Source organism: Convolutriloba macropyga, chromosome 11, assembly GCF_964194025.1.
Source record: "Convolutriloba macropyga chromosome 11, txConMacr16.3, whole genome shotgun sequence".
Lineage (NCBI taxonomy): Eukaryota > Metazoa > Xenacoelomorpha > Acoela > Convolutidae > Convolutriloba > Convolutriloba macropyga.
In genome coordinates this window covers 37,227,676-37,253,088 of record NC_134478.1, presented here as the reverse complement: position 1 = coordinate 37,253,088, position 25,413 = coordinate 37,227,676, and the positions used below count along the sequence as shown (strand labels likewise).

Below are 25,413 nucleotides of genomic sequence, written 5' to 3'. Positions count from 1 at the left end.
CCAACTCCGAGTTATTAGCACCGGAAGTGGTGTGATTCGAAGATTTTCGATATTTTGAGCGAAAAAAAAAAGACTGTTCGAGTATGATATAAGGGTAACTAAGAGTTGCAATGGCTATTAATGTAGCAGATGATCATGTGAAGGGTTTAGGAAGATGTGGGAGAAATTTATTAGCATTTTGAAATAAGAATAGGCAGTTTTCAATAAAAATAGTTAACACTGAAATTGAAATAGTAATTTCTCTAAAAGTTGAAGTCGGGTTGACCTGAAATTTGGGGGATAGACTAATTTGGGTACAAGAAATCCGATTTTGAGCTCGGATTTGCCCCCAAACACCTGCACAGGACTAGCGCACGCCGGTGCTGCGGAACGTAAAAATTGAAATGCTTGTGGAGTGGGTAGTAGCCCTATGATTTTTGGAGGGTTAGTGTAACTTTTCAAGGGCTTTCTCTTGGTGATATTTGCATTCCCAAATTCTGACCGGAAGTCGGTGCTTCGGGAAGACCCGAGTGCCGAAAACCGGAAATTGGCCTTTTTTAGCCGCCGAATGACTTTGAAATGGTATTAATATGATAACCTGAGACATTTAGTGACAAAAAATAACCACCCTGGTCAAATTTGACGAAATCGGATTTTTCGGGTTTCGGCACCTACGACTCCTTAAAAAAATTCAAAAAGCAAACGACTCACATCGGCTGATCCATTGTTCATGAAACTTGGGAGGCAAGTTGATGGCACCCTATAGTTACTAGAAAACTTTACCCGAAGACGTTTTGACCACTACTTCGCAAGTCATAAAGTTTCGAAATTTGGGGTCATCCGGGATGTCGATGGAATGTGTGCGCGGTCATTGCTCGTGTTCTAGTGGGAGTTAGGCCATGAAATTTTGTGAATAGGTGCAACTATGAGCGAATTTTCCGTGACAATAGTTAGTTTGCAACTTTATCCCTCATTTTGCTCGGGAGACCTTTGGGTGACCCCTAGAGGTGAAATTTTGGGCTTTTAGGAAAATTAGTAGACTTTCGGCTGTTTTAACTGGGGAATTGCATGAGTTGTTGAGAAAACTCAGAATAACAATTGCTCTTAGCTTTGGGGTTGAGATTAGTTATTCATTCAACGCGTGATTTTTGACAGGGATTGGTTGCAGCTAATTTATTTTATAGCGGTAATAGAGGTATAAGAACTTTTCAGTGCAACGTTCAATGTTTACTAAGCAAACACTGATTGGCATGTCATGTGCAAATATGAGATAAAGTGGAGTGGGATTGTTTACATAAGAGTCCAAAGGGCGTGTACTTAAGACAAGGAGAAAGTTGAACAATGGTTGGTAGCAGTTGAATGACAGAGCGTAATTTGATATAGTTTGTTTGCATAGCAAACAAAGCCCTCCTACAGGATGTGACAATTTCAAGTGTAAGTTGCAATGTTTCCTTAAGAGATTTAAATTTGTTTGCTTAAGATAAGCGCGTATTGGTTGAGAATAAATTGAAGTGACAGAGAGAGAGAGAGAGAGAGAGACAGAGAGATTTTGGAGATTTTGGGAGAACTTCAGATGTTTGGATTCGCACAAGTGAGACAAAGCAGTTGGTTAAGTGGGACTAAACTTTAAAAGACGGTGTGAAAAGCAAGGAAGAGATTGAGATTGAGACTGAACTATGGAAGTTTGTAATTGCAAGACCAGTTGGGATACTTTGAGCGTTTTCGATTTAGTTCATCTGGGAAGTGAACCACGGTTATTGCTATTATTATTTTATTTACTATTATAAATTGTCTTGAATTTGTCTTTTCCATTCATGTGCAATTAATTTTCTGACCTTTGTTATCCATATAAGTAGAATTGATATTACGAGCCCCATTGTGAATTAACTTATTTCAAGGCAATCTAATTTGCAACAGCATACAAGAGTGGAAGAGGGGAAATTGCAAAGTAACGAAGTAACGCTTGCTTCACCAATTCAAAACCTTAGTTTACATTATTTGATCGGTCGTCTGGGCGACAGAGTCCCCTCACTGTTGAGCGGGAAATAGGACGGAATTCAGTGAACCCAGTGATACTGCAGATTAGAGAACGCGACAGCAGTGTTCTCAAAGGCAGGTGATTGATACAAGAAGGAGCGTTGGCATTTCTTTAATTGATCAATTTCGGCAACCTTGAAAAAATTTGTTAAAAGATTACATTTCCAATGGAAATATCGAAGTAAAATTTTTGCGTCTCTTGTTTTTAAAAATTTTAATATCCTCGTTGTTATCTTTATGTAGCTTTTATCAGTTTTAAAATTATTGTCGCTTCACATTGAATCAACAAAGGTTTGAATCTCGGTACTATCTATAAATATTGTCTCAGGTATATCTCTTCTCTCGCTTCCAAATTTACACCAGCACTATTTAATGGCCCATACATTTTCACAACAAATCTGGGGCCCCGTTTCATTTGGGGGACACCAAAGACTTCACCACTTTTGATTTTGTCCCCTCATTAATTGGCAAGCTTCAAAAGGAGGACTCACTTATATGGGGAGAGATAAAAATTGAGAGATTCACTTAAGTTTTATATCTGTCTAGAATCTTGAACACTTTGCGATCAGCATGTTTTTGGCCAGCGTATTGCTATAGCAGAGACTGATTGAGCTAGCCTACTGAAAACTGGAGCCAATACAGCGGGCTGTAAAATTCTGTTATTAACCTGAATGGCCATTTGTTTTTAGTGTTTCTATAGTTGCCTCCGACATCCTCCTAGAAAACTCCAAAAAATAGGGAAAAGAAAACAACTCACACTTCATTTTTAGCCCATCATATCTGAGGTCACAGAAGTTCGAAATGGATATTTTTGGCCAATGTACATTCTGACACCCAGTCATTATTTGAGAGCAGCACAAAACCCACTCGGAGAGAAAAGTGGTCCTAGCTGCAATTGGTGATTGCGGACAATCACAATCAGTCACACAATTGGGGTAGAGAAAACAAAAACAATCGAGTTGTTTTGTTGTAGAAGTTGGTACAAGTGGTCAAAATCTGACTCATCCAGATCTTGCTGAATTTTTCTTAGGAGATAGCTACAAGGCCACAGGGTCACTTAACTTTTCAATTGTTTTTATAAATGAGTTGTTTTTCTGCTAGAGCAGAAATTCAAAAAACAGAACAAATATATGCAGCCTTTATTTAATCAGCTGATTTCTTCATCTCAAGACGTGTATTTTTAAGAAAAAGGCATTCCTCGTCCCATGAAGTATCTGACTAAAAACCCTTACACGCAGTTGGCTGAAAAATTGAATATATGCTTGATAAAATTGATTTACATGAATTACAATTGCATCGCCAGGACTAGAACATTCCGTAACGCATGATACGAGGTTATTGTGGGTCATCTACAAATGCTTAATTGTCAATAAAATCCACTAATTTTTCACACGTTTCAGTAAACAAGAGGAAACAAAAGCCTCAGAGTTTATCGCAGCTATCATTTATTCAATTCTTTTCAGGTTGTTTTTTAAATCTAGCTATCAATTTCATTCATGCATTTGAAAATAAAAGCTAAAAAATTTGAATAGAGTAATTTTTTTTTAATTTTGGTAATGGATATTATACTGAGAACGAAAAACCTTTCGACTTTTTTTTCATTCAGGCATGTAATTCTCACCACTGCAAAAATGTTTAAACACTTAATCGGTTTAAGAGATCAAAATCATGTAGTATCTTCTAATCATTCAGAAAATTCTGATTTTTAAAATGATTCGGGGAATGGGTCTGTTTGTTATGTCCCACTGTTGGTCTAGGGTCTGGTCGGTCTGGACAGGGTCGGCCTTAGGTCAGTCAGGTTTGGCACAGGTTTTGACCAAAGTCGGTTTGGTCTGGCTCATACCTGAATCTGAGTCTAGTCGGCCTGAACCCACTAGTCCCACACCCAAGTCCTTCTGGTGCATACCTGTTTTGAATGACTTTTTCCGGGTACCGGTGATTCACGCCGATAGAATCTGGATTCAATGAATGCAGATCATTTCATAATAGCTTTTGAAAAATCAAGGTTATTAACTATAAATAACTTCCCGCACCTAACTCCAGGTGTGTTTCAGTACTGAATCAGTATAAATGCAAGTCTTTCTTCAAAAACAAAAACTGAATCATTACAATATCAAGTGTTTTTTTCATATCAGAGTTGATCATATCACAATTGGCAAGAGATTCCCAAGTCTAAAATAACTTTTCGAAAAATTTCAAGTGAAAATTTCGAATTCCAGAAAATTTTATAACGTGCCACGAATTTCACATATTTTTGGTCACTTTTCCGGGGTGTTATGAAAAGATGCTAGGTGTATACTAAACAAAAAAATAGCATTTAACGGCTATTTTGACGGTTTTTGGACTATTTTTGTGGTTTACCGGCTCATTTTTGACGTTTTTCGTCTATTTTCGACGTTTCCCCGGCTATTTTTGACGTTTTTTCCGGCTAGTTTTCAGAAAAAAAATAGAATTGGCCCCAGTCTGTTAAGTAACAAAACAGAGTTATCGCAAGTCTGGCCATTGTAAAAGCAGGATGAACGCACGTCTTGCAAGTAAGAAAGTGACATGAATGATTCAAGAATGAAGAAGAATTGCATTTATACGGGCCCAGTACTGAAACGCGCTTGGAGTTAGGTACGGGTTAGTAATCAAACAGGTTAAACAACCTGGTTACTTTTATTTAAAGAGGCACAAGACAGTCAAATTCGATTGAATGTCTTGTCTTTCCAGCATTCGAAAATCGGAACCAACTCTGACATACATAAAATTCAAAATCTTTGTTTTCTTGGATATCGATGTTCACAACTACTCTGGATTCGTTGAATAAAATTAAACTTATATAGATAAAAAGAGCTCTCAGCAAAATTACACTGTTTCTTTAACTTTGATATCTGATTTACGCAACAAAACCAAAATCAAACATTCAAGCTTGACATGTTCCCAAATTGCATAACAAATTTGAATCGCTTCCTTAATTTAAATAAACAACGCTGCAAGGCGAAATCAGAAATGTTAATGTTTTGCGGGATAACAGAGCCCTCCGTTTCCCGCTGAATGCCCCCAGGGCGCCAAAAGTACTAGCACCACCCGATCTAAAGGAAATATTGTACAAGGAAAAAGGCTTTCTTGCTAAATTTAGTTTTCACACTGAGTTATTATTATAATCTGATATAAAAGTTTGGCAGATTTCCCGACCGAGCGAGTTTAAACAAGGCAGGGTTCATTTAAGTTGATTTTAGCTTTGAAGTGGCGAAGTTTGAACACTAAGGACCAAAAGTGATATGAAAAGACAACTACGTGTTTCTAGAGATTAATTTGGTCTAGATTGTTTTCAATGGGAGCCAAAAAATGCGGAAACCAAGTCACATTAAAACATATTGAATAAAAAAACAGCAAACAATTGTCTCGTTCGCAAACAAAGGGCCAATAAATTTACTTGATTTATAAAACTGATCTTTTTAATTAGTTTGTAATGTTTGGAAAGCTATTAAAACCTAGGGTTTGTAATCTGCAAAAAAATTATTGTTATTCTATAGTAACAAATACCGCGATACTTAACTAATTGTCAATCAGACCGAAAAGCGGCAAACCTAATTGGTGACAACTTCAGAAAAACCTCTCGCAATTCTAATTGATTGTGGAATAAGAAAAAAATTAGCAGTTTTATAACTACCCATATACTTGCTGGCAAGAACATTGAAGTCTGAGAATTGCTTTCAAAAAATTACTATCTAACTTTCGAGCAATAAGGTTTCAGGCTAACTGATTGCCCAAAATCATGGACAATCAAGCTTTTGGGTTAATTATGTCCACGCAATTATAGTAACCATTTTTCATCCTAACCATCTTGTCGGTTTGTTTTTAAAAGAAAAGTAGCAAAATTTTCCGGAAAAAAAACAACAAAAAGAACCAAAGCTTATTACAGTAGATAAAGTTTCGATTAGATTCAGTGCATTCTTCAAGTTTCATTTGAAATAATTTTTTCAAAAAGAAATTGAATTTTACATTTGTAAGAATTAACAGATTATTTGATGGCTACTTTACTCACCAATGAATGCAAATACCAGGTAATCAAATAACATTAGGCTATTAATCTAGATAAACAGTTAAACTCTCCGGTAGCGATTTAAAAAAGCAATTATATCTTTATAATCGACAATCTGTTAAATCAGACAGGAAGCAAGTGGAAGCAAGCAGTTGGAAAAGTATATTGTGTTGATATCTTTTTCATAGTTACTCAGTTGATAATGTTGGTTTTGACACATTTTCGAAACATTTTTCATATATACTTTTGGGAAAAGGGTAATAAATTTAAACTTCATACTGGTATGAAGAAAATAGTTGAATAAAACTGATGAAGGAGACGCTTTTTTAATTTAAAAATGCAGTGAAACGATCGAATCAAAAGAAGTGAAACATATTTTGACCGGAAAAAAGTTCAAATGCCCTGCTTTGAGTCTAATTGATTTTTTAAAACAAAAATTAAGTTTCTTATCTCGTATTTAAATCAAAACCTAGCATCTATTAAACAATTCATTAAAAAAACTGATTACTTGGAACTAAATTGATCAGATACTTTTCAAATTTTTGCTGAATCCAATATTGGGAATTTGGCAAGGACGTACTCAAAAATATTAAAGTGTAAAGCTTTGATTTTGAACAAAGTTTGATGGAGAAATTATAAAGCACGTTTAATAAAACGTATTTCAAACTATTCATGAACATATGCTCATCAACATTTCTCTACCAAATTTTTGTTGCTTCTTCTAAGCAAAAAATGTTTTCAAACATTTTGATTACTGTTACAAAGAAAAGTTTATTTTATTACACATTCCAAAACTCTTCAAAGCAATGAATTTATTTACCTGGAATGGAAATATACGTCCTGTCTGATATCTGCGAACGCACCTCAAAAATATTTGCAAGCTATTTTTTAAAAAAAATTTTTACAATTTTTTACAGTTTAATAAATTTTTTAACAGTTTATGAATGTCTTGGTCGATATGGAGGTTTTACGATGAACCGGGTTGCAGATTTTTTCTATCATATTAATAAAAGAATATTATTTTGTTGCCAAATTCCGACGTGACCACTATTTTTATCCTCAAAACTCAATTGAAAGAAATAGTATTAATATTAGCCAATAAAGATGTTAGTATATGGCTAGGCTAGGTAGGACCAGCCATCACTGATTGCTTTATTGTACATGGTGGAAGTTGAAACAAATCCGAAGTACGGAAGAAAAAGGATATAAACCAGTTCTCATCAAAAGTAAACAAAGATTTGACTTTTAACCGAAGAAATATAACCGAGATCACAGTTTTGCTTAATCAACTGTTGGAAAAATGGTAAGGACGTTCACAGAAGTATTAAAGTATAAGGCTTTGATTTTGAACAAAAATTTGACGGAGAAAATATAAAGCACGTTTAAAAGAACGTATTTTAAATTATTTAAGAAATTATGCCCATAACAATTTTTTTACCAAACTTTTGTTGCTTTTTCTAAGCGAAAAAGTTTTCAAGCATATTGACTAGTGTTACTAAAGAAAAGTTTGTTTCATTGCGCAATCCAAATGTCTTCACAGCAATGAATTTCTTGGAATAGAAATATACGTCCTGTTTGATATCTGCTAACAACACAGATCAATTCAAACACTACAAGAAAACAGAAATAAACCTTAAAAACGAGATATTCGTTAAAATTGGTCGGAATTATGACATGGGGTCACAATTGGATAATATTTAGACATAAGTTTGCTGCATACAACGGAATTTCTTACATTTCATTAGAATTCTTGAATAACTGACAATTCAAAAACTTTAGTTCATATTTTGTGATTGCCGCGACGGAAATCTAAGGAAACAATTCTTCTGGTGTCTACTTCAAATTTGCACTCAGCCGTAAAAAAATTTTTGGAACTCTACTTCTCAACCTCAGACTGGTAAACTTTCCAGCTCTGGTCTGGCTTTGAACTATACAATTACTGATCGGCAAATTACACCCTTATAAAAATGATATCGTTTTAAGTAGCATTCAACGTTTTCAAACACGAATTGCTGTCAAATAATAATATTTGTCAACTTTTGCTTTTTCAAAAAGAATCCACACTTGATATTTGTTGCATTATGAAAAACGTGAATTTTTTTTGCAACACTGTCAAGTTTTTCCAAGTTTAATTGTTGTTAATTGCGATCAAAAATGATAGAAAATGCAGATAAATGATAATTAGTTTTGTTTTTTATTACTCTAATTATTATATTAGACTATTCTGAAAAAATTTAACTGTTTTTTCTGGAAATTTTGTGCACCTCAGAAATATTTGCAAACTCTATTTTGTTTTAATTTTTTACTATTTTTTACAGTCTAATAAATTTTTTAACTGTTAATGTATGTCTTGGTCGACCTGGAAGCTATACAATGAATCTGGTAGCGGCATTTTCTGTCATATTAAGACATTTTCGGTCTGAAACAATGAGATCAAAATCAAATAATGTTTGATCATAAGATTACACAAAAAATGGTTTTAAACAAAAGTATGCAAGGCATCAGCCGGCGACTTTGTACTACTGATCCGGTGACTAAGTTTGATGATATGTTTTAAATGATTCTTGAATAACTGCAATGAAATCCTAAATATGGCCAAAAGATCTCCGGAAACGGATTGAAATAAAGAAAATGACCAAACCATCGGCCACTATTTTCAAAACACTGCAAGATCGCTGCCTTCAAACGAAACGAAATGAAATGAACCTCGCTATCTTTGTTTAAAGAGCAGATAGAAAAAATTGCGTAATTTATAAAAAAAACTAAAAGCGCAAAAAAATCATGGAAAACAAACTAGGATCACATTAAAATGCAATATTTTTTTCTGCAGTTTAATAATAAATGAAAATAATTAAATAATAATTGTAAACACGAATAACATCATTTCTAAGTTCAAACTGACAGTTTATAGAGTTCTAATAAACAATGGACGGGCCAAGCTGTATTATTTATTAATCAACTTTAAAGTATAACAAGAATGCTCGTTAATGTGCGTTCGCACATGATGTTCCGACCCGAGCTCATCTACACTTTTGACTTAATTGTCAACCAAATGAAGACAAAATAAAAATAGATGTTTGAGTTTAAAAAAACGTTTAATAACCTAACTACTTATTGAATTACATTATGCCATGCCTTATTACAGCGCTGACGAGATGTCTCATTGAAAAAACTAAGAAAAAAAAACAAACAACAAGGAAGCAAAAACAAAATTTTCACGGCAAAAACTAAGTATCTAAATTTGAAAGCACATAGTAACAATGCCAAAAAGCAATCGTATAAAAACTTCCTTGCACAAATTTACTTTTCCATATTATACAGCAGATGGCAATTTTCCTTAATGAGACTAGGTAACCAAAGATTTGAGTTTTAACCGAAGAAATATAACCGAGATCACAGTTTTGCTTAATCAACTGTTGGAAAAATGGTAAGGACGTTCACAGAAGTATTAAAGTATAGGGCTTTGATTTTGAACAAAAATTTGACGGAGAAAATATAAAGCACGTTTAAAAGAACGTATTTTAAATTATTTAAGAAATTATGCCCATAACAATTTTTTTTACCAAACTTTTGTTGCTTTTTCTAAGCGAAAAAGTTTTCAAGCATATTGACTAGTGTTACTAAAGAAAAGTTTGTTTCATTGCGCAATCCAAATGTCTTCAAAGCAATCAATTTCTTGGAATAGAAATATACGTCCTGTTTGATATCTGCTAACAACACAGATCAATTCAAACACTACAGGAAAACAGAAATAAACCTTAAAAACGAGATATTCGTTAAAATTGGTCGGAATTATGACATGGGGTCACAATTGGATAATGTTTAGACATAAGTTTGCTGCATACAACGGAATTTCTAACATTTCATTAGAATTCTTGAATAACTGACAATTCAAAAACTTTAGTTCATATTTTGTGATTGCCGCGACGGAAATCTAAGGAAACAATTCCTCTGGTGTCTACTTCAAATTTGCACTCAGCCGTAAAAAAATTTTTGGAATGCTACGTCTCAACCTCAGACTCTGGTAAACTTTCCAGCTCTGGTCTGGCTTTGAACTATACAATTACTAATCGGCAAATTACACGCTTATAAAATTGATATCGTTTTAAGTAGCTTTCAACGTTTTCAAACACGAATTGCTGTCAAATAATAATATTTGTCAACTTTTGCTTTTTCAAGAAGAATCCACACTTGATATTTGTTGCATTATGAAAAATGTGATTTTTTTTGCAACACTGTCAAGTTTTTCCAAGTTTAATTGTTGTTAATTGCGATCAAAAATGATAGAAAATGCAGATAAATGTTAATTAGTTTTGTTCTTTATTACTTTAATTATTATATTAGACTATTCTGAAAAAATTTAACTGTTTTTTCTGGAAATTTTGTGCACCTCAGAAATATTTGCAAACCATATTTTGTTTTAATTTTTTACTATTTTTCACAGTCTAATAAATTTTTTAACTGTTAATGTATGTCTTGGTCGACCTGGAAGTTATACGATGAATCTGGTAGCGGCATTTTCTGTCATTTTAAAGCAAGAAAATTATTTTGCTGCTAAATTCCGACATGACCATTATTTTTCTCCTGAGAGCTTAATTGAAAGAATTAGTAATATTATTATCCGCCAATATTGATGTTAGTATATGGCTAGACTAGGTAGGACCCGCCATCTCTGATTGCTATATTATACTGGGTGGAAACTGAAATAAATCCGAAATACGGCAAAAAATGATTTTTAACCAGTTCTCACCAAATATAACTGAAGATGAGTTTCGTCTCATGATCCTTGCCATGTTCCACAACTCCTCAATATCGATTTGTACGACAAGATCTGTGTCCAACATAATAGCTTGCTTTAGTCCTTTTGATGAGAGAATCCCAGGCACCAAAATCTTGCTGAAACAATGAGATCAAAATCAAATATTGTTTGATCTTAAGATTACACAAAAAATGGTTTTAAACAAAAGTAAGCAAGGCATCAGCCGGCGAATTTGTACTACTGATCCGGTGACTAAGTTTGATGATATGTTTTAAATTATTCTTGAATAACTGCAATGAAATCCTAAACATGGCCAAAAGATCTCCAGAAACGGCTTGAAATAAAGAAAATGACCAAACTATCGGCCACTATTTTCAAAACACTGCAAGATCGCTGCCTTCAAACGAAATGAAATGAACCTCGCTATCTTTGTTTAAAGAGCAGATAGAAAAAATGGCGTAATTTATGAAAAAAAACTAAACGTGCAAAAAAATCATGGAAAACAAACTAGGATCACATTAAAATGAAATATTTTTTTGCAATTTAATAATAAATGAAAATAATTAAATAATAATTGTAAACACGAATAACATCATTTCTAAGTTCAAACTGACAGTTTATAGAGTTCTAATAAACAATGGACGGGCCAAGCTGTATTATTTATTAATCAACTTTAAAGTATAACAAGGATGCTCGTTAATGTGCGTTCGCACATGATGTTCCGACCCGATCTCATCTACACTTTTGACTTAATTGTCAACCAAATGAAGACAAAATAAAAATAGACGTTTGAGTTTAAAAGACGTTTAATAACCCAACTACTTATTGAATTACATTATGCCATGCCTTATTACAGCGCTGACGAGATCTCTCATTGAAAAAACTACGAAAAAAAACAAACAACAATGAAGCAAAAACAAAATTTTCACGGCAAAAACTAAGTATCTAAATTTGAAAGCACATAGTAACAATGCCAAAAAGCTATCGTATAGAACCTTACTTGCACAAATTTACTTTGTCCATACTATACAGCAGATGGCAATTTTCCTTAATGAGACTAGGTAACAAAGTCGACAAAAGGAAATAATAAGGCGAAATTGAAAAATCAATCAACTTTTTCTTCAACCAACTTTTTTTCTAAAGTCCTATAAATCATTAGCTTTTAACGAAATAATTCTTAATGAATTTACTAAAAATTCATTATGAAACCAATAAGACCTGTCGTTGGTTAGATTAAGCCATAGGAACGGACTACAGAAGCAGAAAAGCTCAAAAAATTCTACAATTTGCGAAAACACAAATTATTGAACTCATTAAAATCATTGGCTATTATCTGAATACTATGTATTCTTCCTTCCATTTTCATTCATACTTATTCAAATAAATTATAGTGAAAGATTAAATAAGTGCATTTGGGCCACATTTTGAAAATCGTTGGGATCTGTCATTAAGAAACACAAGTACACCACTAAAATTTTACTTAAATGCATATTATTCACAAACAAAACATCAGCTAAGACATGATATCAAGGGACATTCAAATTTTCGAATATAAAAATTGATTTAGACCTCTAAGCGAAGAGAATAAGCTACAGTTCGACGAAGAAAAACAACTACAACTGAAAAGTTTAAAAAATCATTGAAAATCTGTAATATCATAAATTTTGAGACTACTCGCTAAAATTTCGGGTTTGGGTAACAACAATTCTTGCATACTTAATTACAAGCTTTTGAGAGCGGTCAGTATTTTACGCCTACCTAAAAGTTTTTAAAAAATTGGCGAAAACCGCTAATTCAAAAAAAATTGAGCGAGAAAAGTGTCGAAGCCATTAAAAAATAACTCTTCGGTAATGATTTTTCTTTCATCCATTAAATGTTTAACAACATGAGATTCTTTTTTTTCAATATGACTTCAAAATATCAATAAATATGAACAAATACAATAAAACCACGAAAATTCTGAGAAAACCGATAGTATCAACGCAATTAAACTCAATTGCTTTCAGCGAAAGGCAGCGAAAGCGCTCAATGGGAGCATAGGAGATATGCCTTGATGGGACGACAAGACTGTTTGTCAATCACATGTCATCGATAGGATTAGATATTACAAAAAATTATTGAAAAAGAGAAAAACAACAAATACAGGCAAAAACCAAAAGTCCAATAGAAAAGTGCGAGAAGAAAGTGTCGAAGCCATTTAAACCGAAAATTTCTCTTTGAAAACTTTATCTATGATACATTGAACATCCTTTCTAAGCCTATTGGAACTAACACTAATAGGATAATGTGATCAGATTTCAGAAGAACCACAAACAAATCTAAAAAGTTTCAAAAAGTACAAAAAATTTATGAAAACTCGCGCATCGATTTTATCAAACCAATAGTTAGAAGATAATGTCGCAAGTTAGATTATTTTTATTGAAGTAGAAAAAAAGGAGTTCCGGTAATTACTGAGGCGTTCGTACAAGTCACGAAGATAAGTTATTGTTCAAAAAAATTTTCGAAAAAATTACTTTTGAAGTCTTAACAGGGAATAAATTCAATAGCTTTCAACAGAAGTCAACAAATACGCTCAGTCAAGACTCGATAGAAGGTCAAAGATGGTTGTCATGAATGGGTAATCAATAAGATATCACAATAAGTCTTATGACTATGAAAACAACAACAAATACATGAAAAATCCCAAAATAAGGTAGAAAAGTGCAAGAAGAAAGAGTCGAAGCCATGTAAACGATAAGCTTTTCTCTGAAAACTTTATACATGAACCATTGAACGTCTTTCTTAAACCAACGAGAGCTATCCAATTAACAATATTGTAATAAAATTTCAAAAAGGATTCAAAAATACGAAAATAACCAAAAAATTTAAAATTGTTTTTGAAATCTTGTGGCATCGAAGTCATAAAACCAGTAGTTAGAAGATAAATCCGCTGAACAGATTAATTTTGGTTGTAGTAGAAAGGAAAGGGATCCTGTCAGCACGCAGACTGACCTAAAGTTAGCAAATATAAGTTTATGGTCGGTTAATGTTTAAAAAAAAAACTCAAAAAAATAAATATAAAGTCTTAACAGTCAAAGACTGAATCAAAGCACTGAATAGCTTCACTAATGCTCATTACGAAACCCATCGCACGCACTTTTAGACAAAGATTCTATGCCATAGTGATCCAAAAATTCAGTAAAACCTCAAAAAGAAAATAAAAATTTTATTAAAAATTAAGAAAGCTCAGAGTCGAAGCCATAAAAAACATGTGCGATTCCCTGAAAAGGTGTTTTGTTCATTAGGCGTCATTTTACTGTAAATAAGGTTTATCCTTAACCAAAAATCGATATGAAAAAAGACCAGTTTCTGGGAGACCTAAAAAAATTTATAGTTTTCTAAAAAAAACAGCTCTGAAGTAGAATTCGAAGTTTTTTTTATAGTAAACTTCCCTATGAGACTAGAACTAGTCTTTTATCAACTTTAAGTATTATGAATACGAAATTGATTCCTTTTGTAGCGTGAAATGTAATTTTGAATGAAAAATTTTTTAAGAAAGATCATAATTTGAAAAAAAAATTACACTAAAAGTGAACGAAATCATACCAAATATGACGTGTTCACACAAAACTTTAATCCTCGATAACTCCTCGAAAAATACGAAACTCAAAAAATTCTTAATTTCAACTTTTAGGTTGAACGAGCTTTTTAATGATACCACTCACATTTCTCTACGATGAGTATATCGATCGGCCAAAATTGACTGAACAAAAAAAACCCATCTGAGTCTATAGTTCCTTCCCCCGCAAGTGGGGTCTGAACAATAAGACAAAAATTATTCACGAAGACATCACTAAATGTTACACAGGAACAAAACAAGGAAATCATGACAAAATGATGCACACGATTGCTATTAATTCCGTTGTATTTCAAACAGTTGTAAAACAATTTTTCAGCCAAATGATTTAAATTTTAACTGTAAATAATAAAACATATCAATTGATCTGCATTGCAGATGAAACTATTATAGACTATTTTTGGTTTGTTATTCAACATAAGAAATGCAATTTGAGAAGGTTACAAAACTATCACATTACGATGCAGAGGTATACTCAAATCGTCACGGGCAGATATCCCCGATGCGTGTATCTCGTGTTCGTTTTTACTATGTTAACACATTGAAACAAACAATATTGCAGAAATAGCTAGTTTAGCAGAAACGGGAAACATGGAAGGGATTATCGTATCACGTGTTCGCAAAAGTGTCCTAATTTTACCCGCGAAATACAAGTACAAACTTAATAACCTGTTTTTCGCGCAAGTTGTATCACGCATCCGCTCCATTTATCTATCAATTTTTCGCACGCAATGTAGCTCGATTTTTCATATAATCAACAATTAACCCTAACTTAATTACTACTTATTTAATTAAGCCTAACTTATTACTATTAGTAGTACTTTATTACTACTTTATTACTACCTATAGTACTTTATTACTACTTATTACTACTTATTAGTACTATTTATTACTACTTATTAAACTCGGCCGGTCCCACATTGATATACAAAACCTTTGATGTGCGAGGGATTTTTCGGAAAAAAATCAGTTTTTGTGGTTGCATCTATTTAAAGCACTTTAAAGCTTTGAAAGCTTTAATTAAATCTTCATTAAAATGCTTATTGCATGCTCAAAATGCGCGCGAAAAATAGATACCTAAATTAAGCGGAAACGTGCTACAAGATTTGTTAGCTACTTTTCGCACCGAATGTTCTTTTATTTCGCAAAATTGGCTGAACCCCTTTTACGAAAAGTAAAATACAAAGGATGTCTCCTAATTTCGTTCATTGTTTGTATCTAATTTTCGAGCCAATTTCACTAAGGCGGAAATTTTGAAGTATACCTCTGCATCGTAATGAAATCTTGTCAACTTGTTCCAAATTTGCTGACGAACAATTACAAAAACTAACAAAAGGATCTACAGGAGAAAAATCTACAGTATATACTGTAGATCTACTCTATGACATACAGACGTCAAGAATATCAAACTTTTCCTGGTTTTGGAAAAAAATGAGAGGGCTTTAGGAGACAAAGTTCATAAGTTGACAGTATTTCAATTTTCATACGCAGGAGTTTTTGTTTTGAATTTAAAGTAGAAGTTTTTTTGGGATAGAAAAAACTATTCTCATCAATTATTATCAGCCAATGACAGATTTCTCGACCAAATTTACGCAATTTTGTCACTTTTCCTTGCTTTAACTAAATAATTTCCATTTATCTCAGATAGTGTCAATTAGACCGAAATAAAAGAAAGTCTAACTGTTTATTATTTTCAATTTTTTTTAATTTTGCAAAATTTGAATCAACAATTAACATGACTAAGTTTATAAAACAGCAGATCACCAGTTTAATAAGTCAATTTTTAATAGTTCATTTCAGTTTTCCAGATATGAAATATATGTTTCTATTTTCCCCACTTTGGTCAGGTAAGAATAAAATTTCATAATCAATTAAACTTAACCAATCGTGTTTTCATTTGGAACAGTAAAAACCCACACAATCGGGTTTTCAACATGGATAGTGGCACCCACTCTGTTTGTTTGCAATTGGGATACTGAAACGCGCACAATCGAAAGTCATGAGACATTGAGGAGGCTTCTTTTGCTTGCAGCTGGCTCACAGTTCTGCGCTTCTTGCTATCAACCTTATAGTGTTTACTCGCATTACTGTGACTGAAACCGATTGCGCAAGCCTGCTGCAAGCAACTGACAAACCAGCTGAGTAAAAAATTCTGTTGTCAGAGAGCAGAGCTATTCGCTTCAATGTCTTTCTGACCAATTCAGAGAGTCCTCCAAATGATTCAAAAGCCATGGGAATAAATTGAACACCTATGTTGGCACATTGTTGGGAATATTGCTCCAACTTCCTGTCTTCCGCAGCTCTCAGGGCAAAACCAGACTTCCTCGCCGCATTGGAAATAATACTGGGTTGCAGTGGGGAGGTAATGGTTATATCCAGAGGTGCCGGTTGCCCAGCAGACCAACACGGTAAATACACATCTCCAGGTCGAGAATTTGTTTCTGGTATCAGGTTTTTCTGCTGACAAACTGGTGACAAGTTGGCAGCGTTGCAAGCAGAAAAAATTTTGTTGCGAAATCATATCGCCCCGCCCATGACATGCAACAGCATGATCACCGAGTGTATCCAAAGATCCTGTTTTACAATAGGGACACTTCCTTTCTTTTTCATATATGGGAGTGCCAAGTCTTTACCTCACAGCTGCACGAAACTCGTTTGGCAAAAGATGGAGGCCGAGAGCTGGTATGGGAGCTGCCGATAACAATGCTCCTGATTGAGGCAGAGAGAGTGACAATAAACGAGCTTTTTCAAAAAAGTCCATTTCGGCACCAATTGTGGATTAGAAAGTTAATTGGCAGTTTTGCATTTAGCCAACTCTTTGCTTACAAATACAATTCAGTCTTTGAAATGGATATCAAGTAATTACTAATGAAAGTCGAGGAATAAAGTTTTAAGCTAATTATAAGCTCAAAAGTGTGGAAATTGGTTACATTCATCCGTGAATACTAGGGGTAAAATATATTCCTATTACGAGATTTGCTTTTTCAGACATTGGCTACGTAATGCTACAATGTTCGGACAACTGACGTGGCTTTTTTTCTCAAGAGAAGTTTTTCTTTCATGCTTCACCGCAATTGTTCTAGTAGCTCTTCTTGTTCGAGCAAACCGTGCCCTCCTTTTCTTTATTTTCATTCTTTTGAAAGTGTATTGCATTTGTTGTTGCAAAGACAGACCTCTTTAGGTTTTAAGCTTTGCGCAAAATAATAACTCCGCCCTTTACTATATTCAGCTATATATTTTTATCCGCAAGCAACTGTGCCTCTTATGACCATACCATGAATTAAACCTTTTCTTGTGATCACATTTTTGACATTGATAAGACTAGCAATAAAGTTCGTTATCCGATCAGAATTTTTGCTGCATCTTATTATGAAACCGTGGCAGAGATCATAACAATCTCTGAGCTAACCTTATCTGACCTTTTTGGTTTCCTGATCAGCATTTATGCATCATCATTCAATGTTTTTACATTTAGGTAAAAATGTGTGAACCATACCAATGTTGGAGACCAAATTGCTCTAATGAGAGGTTGGCGTAGATTGGTTGCGTTTCACAAACAAATGAAATCTTTATCTAACGACAAACGAATCAACTATCATGGCGATAAATTGAGATCATTTTCTATCATTAATTTCGATAACTTTAAAGAAATTACCGATTTGGGATCCCGAAAAAGAAAGCACAATACATATCAAGGCAGCAAAATTTAACGAACCAGCAGCCGAACAAGCTGAGTAAAGATCGTATTCTCTTTTTAAAAAATATATACCTCAAATTTCTTATGTCAAAATTTTCCCCCAAAAAATTAATTTTTAAACAAACTTAAGTGATCAATAGAAACATAGATGATAAATTTTAAATGTACACAGAAAAAGTTGAAACATTTGAACGTCGTGAAACGCCAAGCTTGGTCTAAAAACTGAAACCCGAGCTTGAAAGTGAACCCGAGCTAAGTTCTCTGTCGCCTACCTCATGCCGAATATTCCCGAATAATGTCCGTTAGGCAGCCATTCGATTTCTTTCACTTCCTGTTTCATATTGTGAACAGTCCAATTAACTCCCAGAATATTCCAACTTCGCATCATTTCTTCAAATATTTCATCACTCCAAAGCGTGAACAGATGTAAATGCAGACGGAAGTTTTTCGCTTGATTAGATTTTGATTGTTCTCGATTGAATAAAATTGACTTAATTAGAGTTGCAAGATTCTGATTGGATGAAAATCCGTCTGATAAAATTGCTAAGTGTACAACTTCGTCCAGCGGCTTTCCAGTGATAGGAAGACGAATCAGTTCTACTTCTCGGGATGAGCGCTAAAAAATAAATATTGCAAATAGATGTTTGGAATTCAAAAACATATTATCAAAACATCCTCTTTAAAGTGCGGAAAAACTGTTCGGCAACCCAATACCAAATCCGATAGCTATGTATTCCGTATAAATTGAGAATCCTGACAACTCAACAAAATCTAACAAGGGCAAAATTCTATTCAATTATTTTCAGCTCTTCTTTTTTCGAGAAGTTATAGTCGTGTTTAATCTACCGTAAATTTTTTTGGCAATGGAGTCTCAACGAGACAGTCTTACAGATTTTAGGATTTCAAGTAGTCTCGGTCAAACATAAATATATATTAGAGTTTTGAAGCGACGCAACCGATCGTTTTTTTTTCAATATAGCCTCGTCAAATGTTACTCAATCGTGTTAAATTCACAAAGCCTAATATATAGTTGAAGCTCAAAGAGCAATTCGAAGAACTAAAAAGGTATATGTCAACTTAGGCCTCGCAGATCACAAAACAATTAGTGAACAAAGAATCCTCCAAAAATGGTCGAGGAAGTTCTGACTGCAATAAAACTTAAATTAAAGCTGAAAAAGAATAGAATTAGGTTTTCTCACAAATATTAGACTATAACTTATATCCGTTCGTTGTTATGTCAAGAAAATTTAAAGATTACATCAATTGCATAATCTGAATTTTCCAGATTGCAACATACATGCAACAAAGCTGACATTCGAAAATCAAAAGCCTAATTGTCAATTTTGGAGAAGGGGAAATGGGAGAAAAATTGTCAGAATAGTTTTTCGAAAACTTCTCATTGATAATATTTCTAAATCACACCACGAAATGGCGTGATTGTCTCAATTTTCCAAACAGGAGCATTTGAAATCTATTAAGCAACCTAACCCCCAAATAACATTGTAGGTCTTGGATCAAATATATACAAAACTTACGAAACAACTTTTCGAAAAAAAAAGAAACATAAAAAATGATGAGCAGTATTTCGAGAACATAAATGGAAAATTTGAACTTTCTGTGTCATCTGTATTACGCTCTGTAAAAAAATTTTAAGACAAATCGGTTCTGATTTTGTTGTAAGACAAGTTATGCAATAAATTTGCCTATTCTATTTTTAGAGGTAAAGGACAATAGTTTCAATTACTAAGAAAATGGCCACGGGCTGACCTGCAAAAACAGATCAGAACCGACAAGAGTCATTTCTTGTACGGCAACATGCATTGATACTTTTTTCGCGAACTTTGAAGCCGTAATTGTGTAATTGTGAAGAATACATTGATCTCTGACCACAAAGGAGTAGAATTGAGCTGCAAGGAAACAAGAGTTGATCCGGAAAAAGCAAACGAAAGATCTCTTTTTAGGCCCCTAAAAAACTTCAAAATAAGGAACTCATAGTTAAAAACTTTAATACTTTAAATTACAGTTTTGCAAAAAAAAACTGGGAACGAGAAATAAACTATATCTTTCTTCTGATTTAGATTTCAGTTTTACGGATTTAACGAGGGTAATAAAAAAGGAGTTGGATCATCATGTACTCTTGCAACAATTCAAAAAGCACACTAATGAAAAATTCAAACAGGTTCAAAAGCCTTGTTTGAATAACCTGATCGAAAATCTCAGTCTTCAAAAAATTGAAGCCTACCAAAGATTGAAGAACAAGCAGTCTGCCGAAAACAGAGAAAAAATAATAAGCTGCGTAATCGTTTAAAAAACCTATCGGAAAAAAGCAGAATTTGAATTTTACGAACAAAAAATTGAAGGAATGGCGAACAAAAATAAAAGTTTATTTTCAATAATAGGCGATATTAAGGGAACGAAAATAAAAAAGAACATTGATAATCTGAATGCTGATGAAATCAATAAGTATTTTGTTGAAATAGGAAAGAAACTATCTGAAAGTTGTAATCTGCCGTCAGATCTAAGCCGGGTAAGAAAGTTAGAAAATTCCATGTTCTTAAATAATGTCACAGCCAAAGAAGTTTTCGACAGTATCAGGCAGATGCCCAAAAAAACTGACTCTGATTTGAAACAAATTTCAAATCAAGTGATTAAGTTCATCAATCCAAGCGTGTGTGAAACATTTGGAAATTTAATTAATCATTGCTTTGATGAGGGCCATTTCCTTAGAACTCTAAAAATTGCCAACATTACACCACTGTAGAAAAATGGTAACCAAAATGAGTTCCGTAATTATAGACCAATATCACTGCTCCCAATTATTTCAAAAATTGTTGTGAAATGTCTACAGAAAAGGCTCATTTCTTTTTTGTCCAAGTACTCGGTAATAAACAGGGTACAGTTTGGATATCAGGCAGAAAAAGCACAATTGATGCTGTGTCGGAGGTTGTTGAAACAATAAGAATTTCTCTGAGTTCGAAAGAAAGTTACTATGGAATTTTTAATGATTTATCGAAACTTTTTGATAATGTGAGTCATGAAATTTTGCTCCAAAAATGTTTTGCGTATGGTCTGAGGGGAAAAATATATGACATTCCTAATTAATATTTGATCAACAGAAAACACTGCGTTTCAGTTAGCAAGCAGCGATTATCATTTGAAAGCATTTTTTGTGGTTTACCGCAGAGTTCTGTTTTAGGGCCACTTCTGTTCTTGATTTATGTAAACGATCTGCCTGATTTTGTAAAAACAGTAATGTAACAATGTTTGCTGATGATACAAATATTTCCGGAAAGGTGGATGATGGAATTAATGATACAATAGGAAAAGTGTCAGTTTGGATGGAATCAAATAAGTTAGCAACAAATAGAGATAAATGCAAGGCTATAAGTTTTAGTGCTTCTAATGGGACACCTGAAGTAAAAACTAATGATTAAGACATCGAATTTGTCGACCACATTAAGTATTTGGCTGTATACATAGATAGTAAATTGAGCTTCAAATGACACATTGAAAAAATAGTTAGTCGGACGAATTCATTAACAACGGTCATCTATCAGTATGAAAAATTTTTCAAAAGACACAAACTAGTACGATTATACAAAAAAAACGTTAAACAAGTATTACAGTACGGGGTTTTGTTGTATGGAGTGGCCAATAAAAGCGATCTTCAAAAATTAGAGTGGCGGCAAAGCGGAATTTTTCGTTTGTTACTTTCAGCTAAGAGATTCCAAAGCAAGGACGAACTGCGATGTAAACACAAGTTGTTTTCTGTTAAACAGTTACACATATATGAACTCATAAAATTACTGTCAAGAGTTCTCCGCCCTTAACATCCAAGCAAATTATTAAATAACTCTTTTCCAGAATTAACTAAAGAGTGCCCAAATAAATGAAAGAACACATATAGTCAAAACAAAATTTTTGCAAACGAATCAAAGAAACAAGTCACTCATAAATAGATTAAGACGCTTTTATAATGTTTTAGCGAAAAGGTATGAAAGTATTCCTCAAAAACTACTCCCATTTAATGCACAGGATTTAATAAACTATTTACATTGTTTTAGAGACTCATTTATTATAGATAACAGATCTTTTGCTAGCCTTTTTGGTAAGGAATAAAGCGAGCTGCCTTTTTTGTAAAATTGGTCTTCTTTTTAAAACTTTTCTTAGGGGTTTCTAAGGTTGATTGGAAAATGGTATTACCAGGGTAAAATGTGATTTGAGAGGTTTGAATTAACAACTAAGTAGACTTTGAGATGAATTAATAGGCATCATTTGACAGATCTAGTGACCTTTTGATGTCTTTTCGGGATTTTTTATTTGTTTGTAAATTTATAAATGGAATAAACTCGAGAACTAATTTACTATTATTTTTTATAATGCAAAAATTTACATTTGAGAACACCCATTATAAACACTGGGTATTTTGAAAGAAGACCATCAATTTTCGAATTAATTTTTTATTGCTTTTGTTAATTTGTCTAGGCAAAAAAGAGGGAATATTGAAGTTAATCCAATTCCAAGTCCTATGGTACTTCTGTTAATTACGTTAAACAAACTTCCTCAAGTTTTCATCAAAAATGACACGCCAGAATTGAATTTTTTCGTTTTGATTTGCCACATCGAGATTTTGCCGACAAACAAGTTTCTGAAGTATCGATATTTCGGTGCAATTTAGGCCAGCTTTTGTTGCTGATTTCATTTTGCTTTCGGAAATCATGATTATTTACTCCCTGTTAAGATGGAATTTGCAACAGGAATATATACAAATTTTAGAAAATTATAAAAAACAGCAAACATTATATTTCACTACCGAAGACTATTATTTGCGACAAAAAATTATAAATTTCAACCAGGATATCATTTACGGAATAAATAAAAAAATTGGAAAATTCCTAATAATTGAGTTGTTTTGTTGAATCTTCCTGAACATTAACTAAAAAAATGCTTCCGCTCATTAAAATTAGCAGAAGGCAGGTTTTTAGAAAAATATTCAGCAGATATATTATTTAATTCCACCTGTTAAGATGGAATTTGCATCAGGAATATATACAAATTTTAGAAAATTATATGAGTCAGCAAACATTAGATTTTAATATCGAAGAATAATCTTTGCGACAAAAAATTATGATTTCAACCAGGATATCAATTACGAAATGAAAAAAAAAATTGGGATATTCCTAATAATTGAGTTTTTTTAGTCTTTTTGAACATTAACTAAAAATCCTGCCGCTCTTTAGAATTAGCAGAAAGCAGGATTTTAGATTAAGCAGAGTTTTAGAAGTTTCCTGTTATTGAGCACTTCTGTTTGGAGTCTCATTTAATCTCAATATAAAAAGTCCTGTTTTCTACCAGAAATAAAAGTTTAAAGTTTGAAAGGATAAAATTTTTGCTCTTTGCCAGAAAAATCCGCAACAAATTACCATCATTAGTTTTTGTTGCTTTTTTGAGTCAAAAATACACCGTTGAGAATTTAGTTTATCTCTTCATTTTTTTGAAAACATCATAGCTAATCCGGAACCGCATAATTCTAATTTTTATGTTCGTTACTCAAAGAATTAAGTTGTATATCAATTGTGCTAAAAGGTCCATAAAAACCCATTTTAATGTATCGAATGTTAAGATGTGTATTCCCGGGTTGAGCACCATAAACTTTTCTTAGAAACCATGTCCAATCCATATAGGAAGTTTACGATAACTTGGCAACCATAAAATTGATAATGTAAAAAATTCAGCATCGCTCAAAAAACTCTTGAAACAGCGATGCATTGGACTCTGAGAGGAGAAAAACACATTAAGTAACTTGAAAGAAAATCAAAGTTCATGGTGTCTTGGGAAAATTATCCAAGACAATACACATTTATATTGCCATGTGAGACCTCAAAAATCAAGTCAAAATATACAAAAAAATATGATGAACTGTTCAATTAACGTCTTCTAACTAGAGATTGCGGTCTAAGCTTTGTATGGGGGTTGAAAGGACTCACAAATGTGGTTACTAGATTTTGATACCATATATAAATCATATATAGAAATTTTGGCAACGATAGCAAGACCATATAAGAAGTTTAGAAATTTTTTTATGACCTGTATGGAAAGATATATGGTTCTTGGATATGGTTCCCAAGAATGATCAACCCGGGTTGTTCGGTTTTTTTTTTCAATTATAATTCTTCCCAATTTATTCAAAAACTTAGAATACCAGTATAGCCCTGCAGAGGCCTAATCTTACTTTTTTTAAATCAGTTTTTTGTCATTTTCATTAAATTGCGATGAGGCTCAATCGACTTGTTAAAATTGCGTTCAGGTTCACATAAATAGGAAAGTGATTACCTCCAAAAAATTTAATCTAATAGGTTGTAGAGTGGTTTGTTTTACAATGCACATTGTAGGACACCATTTTTGTAAATCAATGAGGGAGCTTTAAAGTTTTTCCTTAAAAGATACTATGCTGAAGGTGACAATCACATGGGAGGAACTGCATGTTCCACTGCGTTGTTTTTTGTTTAGTCAATTTTCGTAGATCTATATATTCATGGTAGAGGATTGTGAGGGGTATCATTAGAAGATTGTAAAGCGTAGAGTTTCAAATAAAAAAGTCCGTTGTTTTGTGCACATCTTTCGTAACTTTTGCATATATTTTGGTCAAATTTTGCTAAACTTAAGATAAAATTGATAATCAGAGTCTCATTAATTTAACCACTCAAGATAAAAAGGATTTGGTGATATATTTGAACCAACTGTTTTGGCTAAATCTTTCGCTTTATTTAAAACTCTGAGCGCTGATCTGCGCTGACTTTAACTCCGTTTTCAAAAAAAAAATTTTTGTGGTTTTTCGACAATTAAAACAAAAGTTGTCAAAAAATCCATAATTTTATTTTGACGATTAACGTGTGCCATATTAATTTATAATATGATTAACGTGTGCCAAAAAAACTATAACGCAATTTCACTTTCTAGACAAAACAACTTTGATTTCTATTAGCCGTGCAGCGTTTGCAATGGAAAACCATTTGGATTGTGTTATGGGTCTGTTTTTTTTTCAAAAATTTTTTGAAATTGTATCATCACAATGACAGGCAAGTCTGTTTTCATTTCCAAATTTGAATAAAAAGCAGCCCAATTAGGTTCAAACATGATTCAATGTTTAAATCTATTTTTTTTGAGTAGCGCTCAAAATTTTTTATGGTCCCGACAAATAATTTCATAAGTTTTTGATGAAATCTCGAGTTTTACTTTTGATGTTCTTTTTTAGTCTTATGGCTGAGTCTATTTTATCAAGTGTCTAACTCCATAAA

The 25,413-nt window shown here is 33.1% G+C and overlaps 1 protein-coding gene across 11 annotated transcripts in view; it reads right to left on the bottom strand.

Moving 5' to 3' along the window:
• The window catches only part of LOC142349880 (xylosyl- and glucuronyltransferase LARGE2-like), a 102,326-nt gene that overhangs the window by 42,541 nt on the left and 34,372 nt on the right, over window positions 1–25,413 (bottom strand). For all 11 annotated transcript variants that reach the window (XM_075401711.1, XM_075401712.1, XM_075401719.1 and 8 more), the window contains exons 3-4: window positions 18,388–18,731; window positions 10,794–10,939 (exon numbers count right to left, since the gene is read on the bottom strand). In XM_075401711.1, coding sequence (XP_075257826.1) covers window positions 10,794–10,939; window positions 18,388–18,731 — 490 coding nt within the window. The remainder of the gene's footprint in view (window positions 1–10,793; window positions 10,940–18,387; window positions 18,732–25,413) is intronic.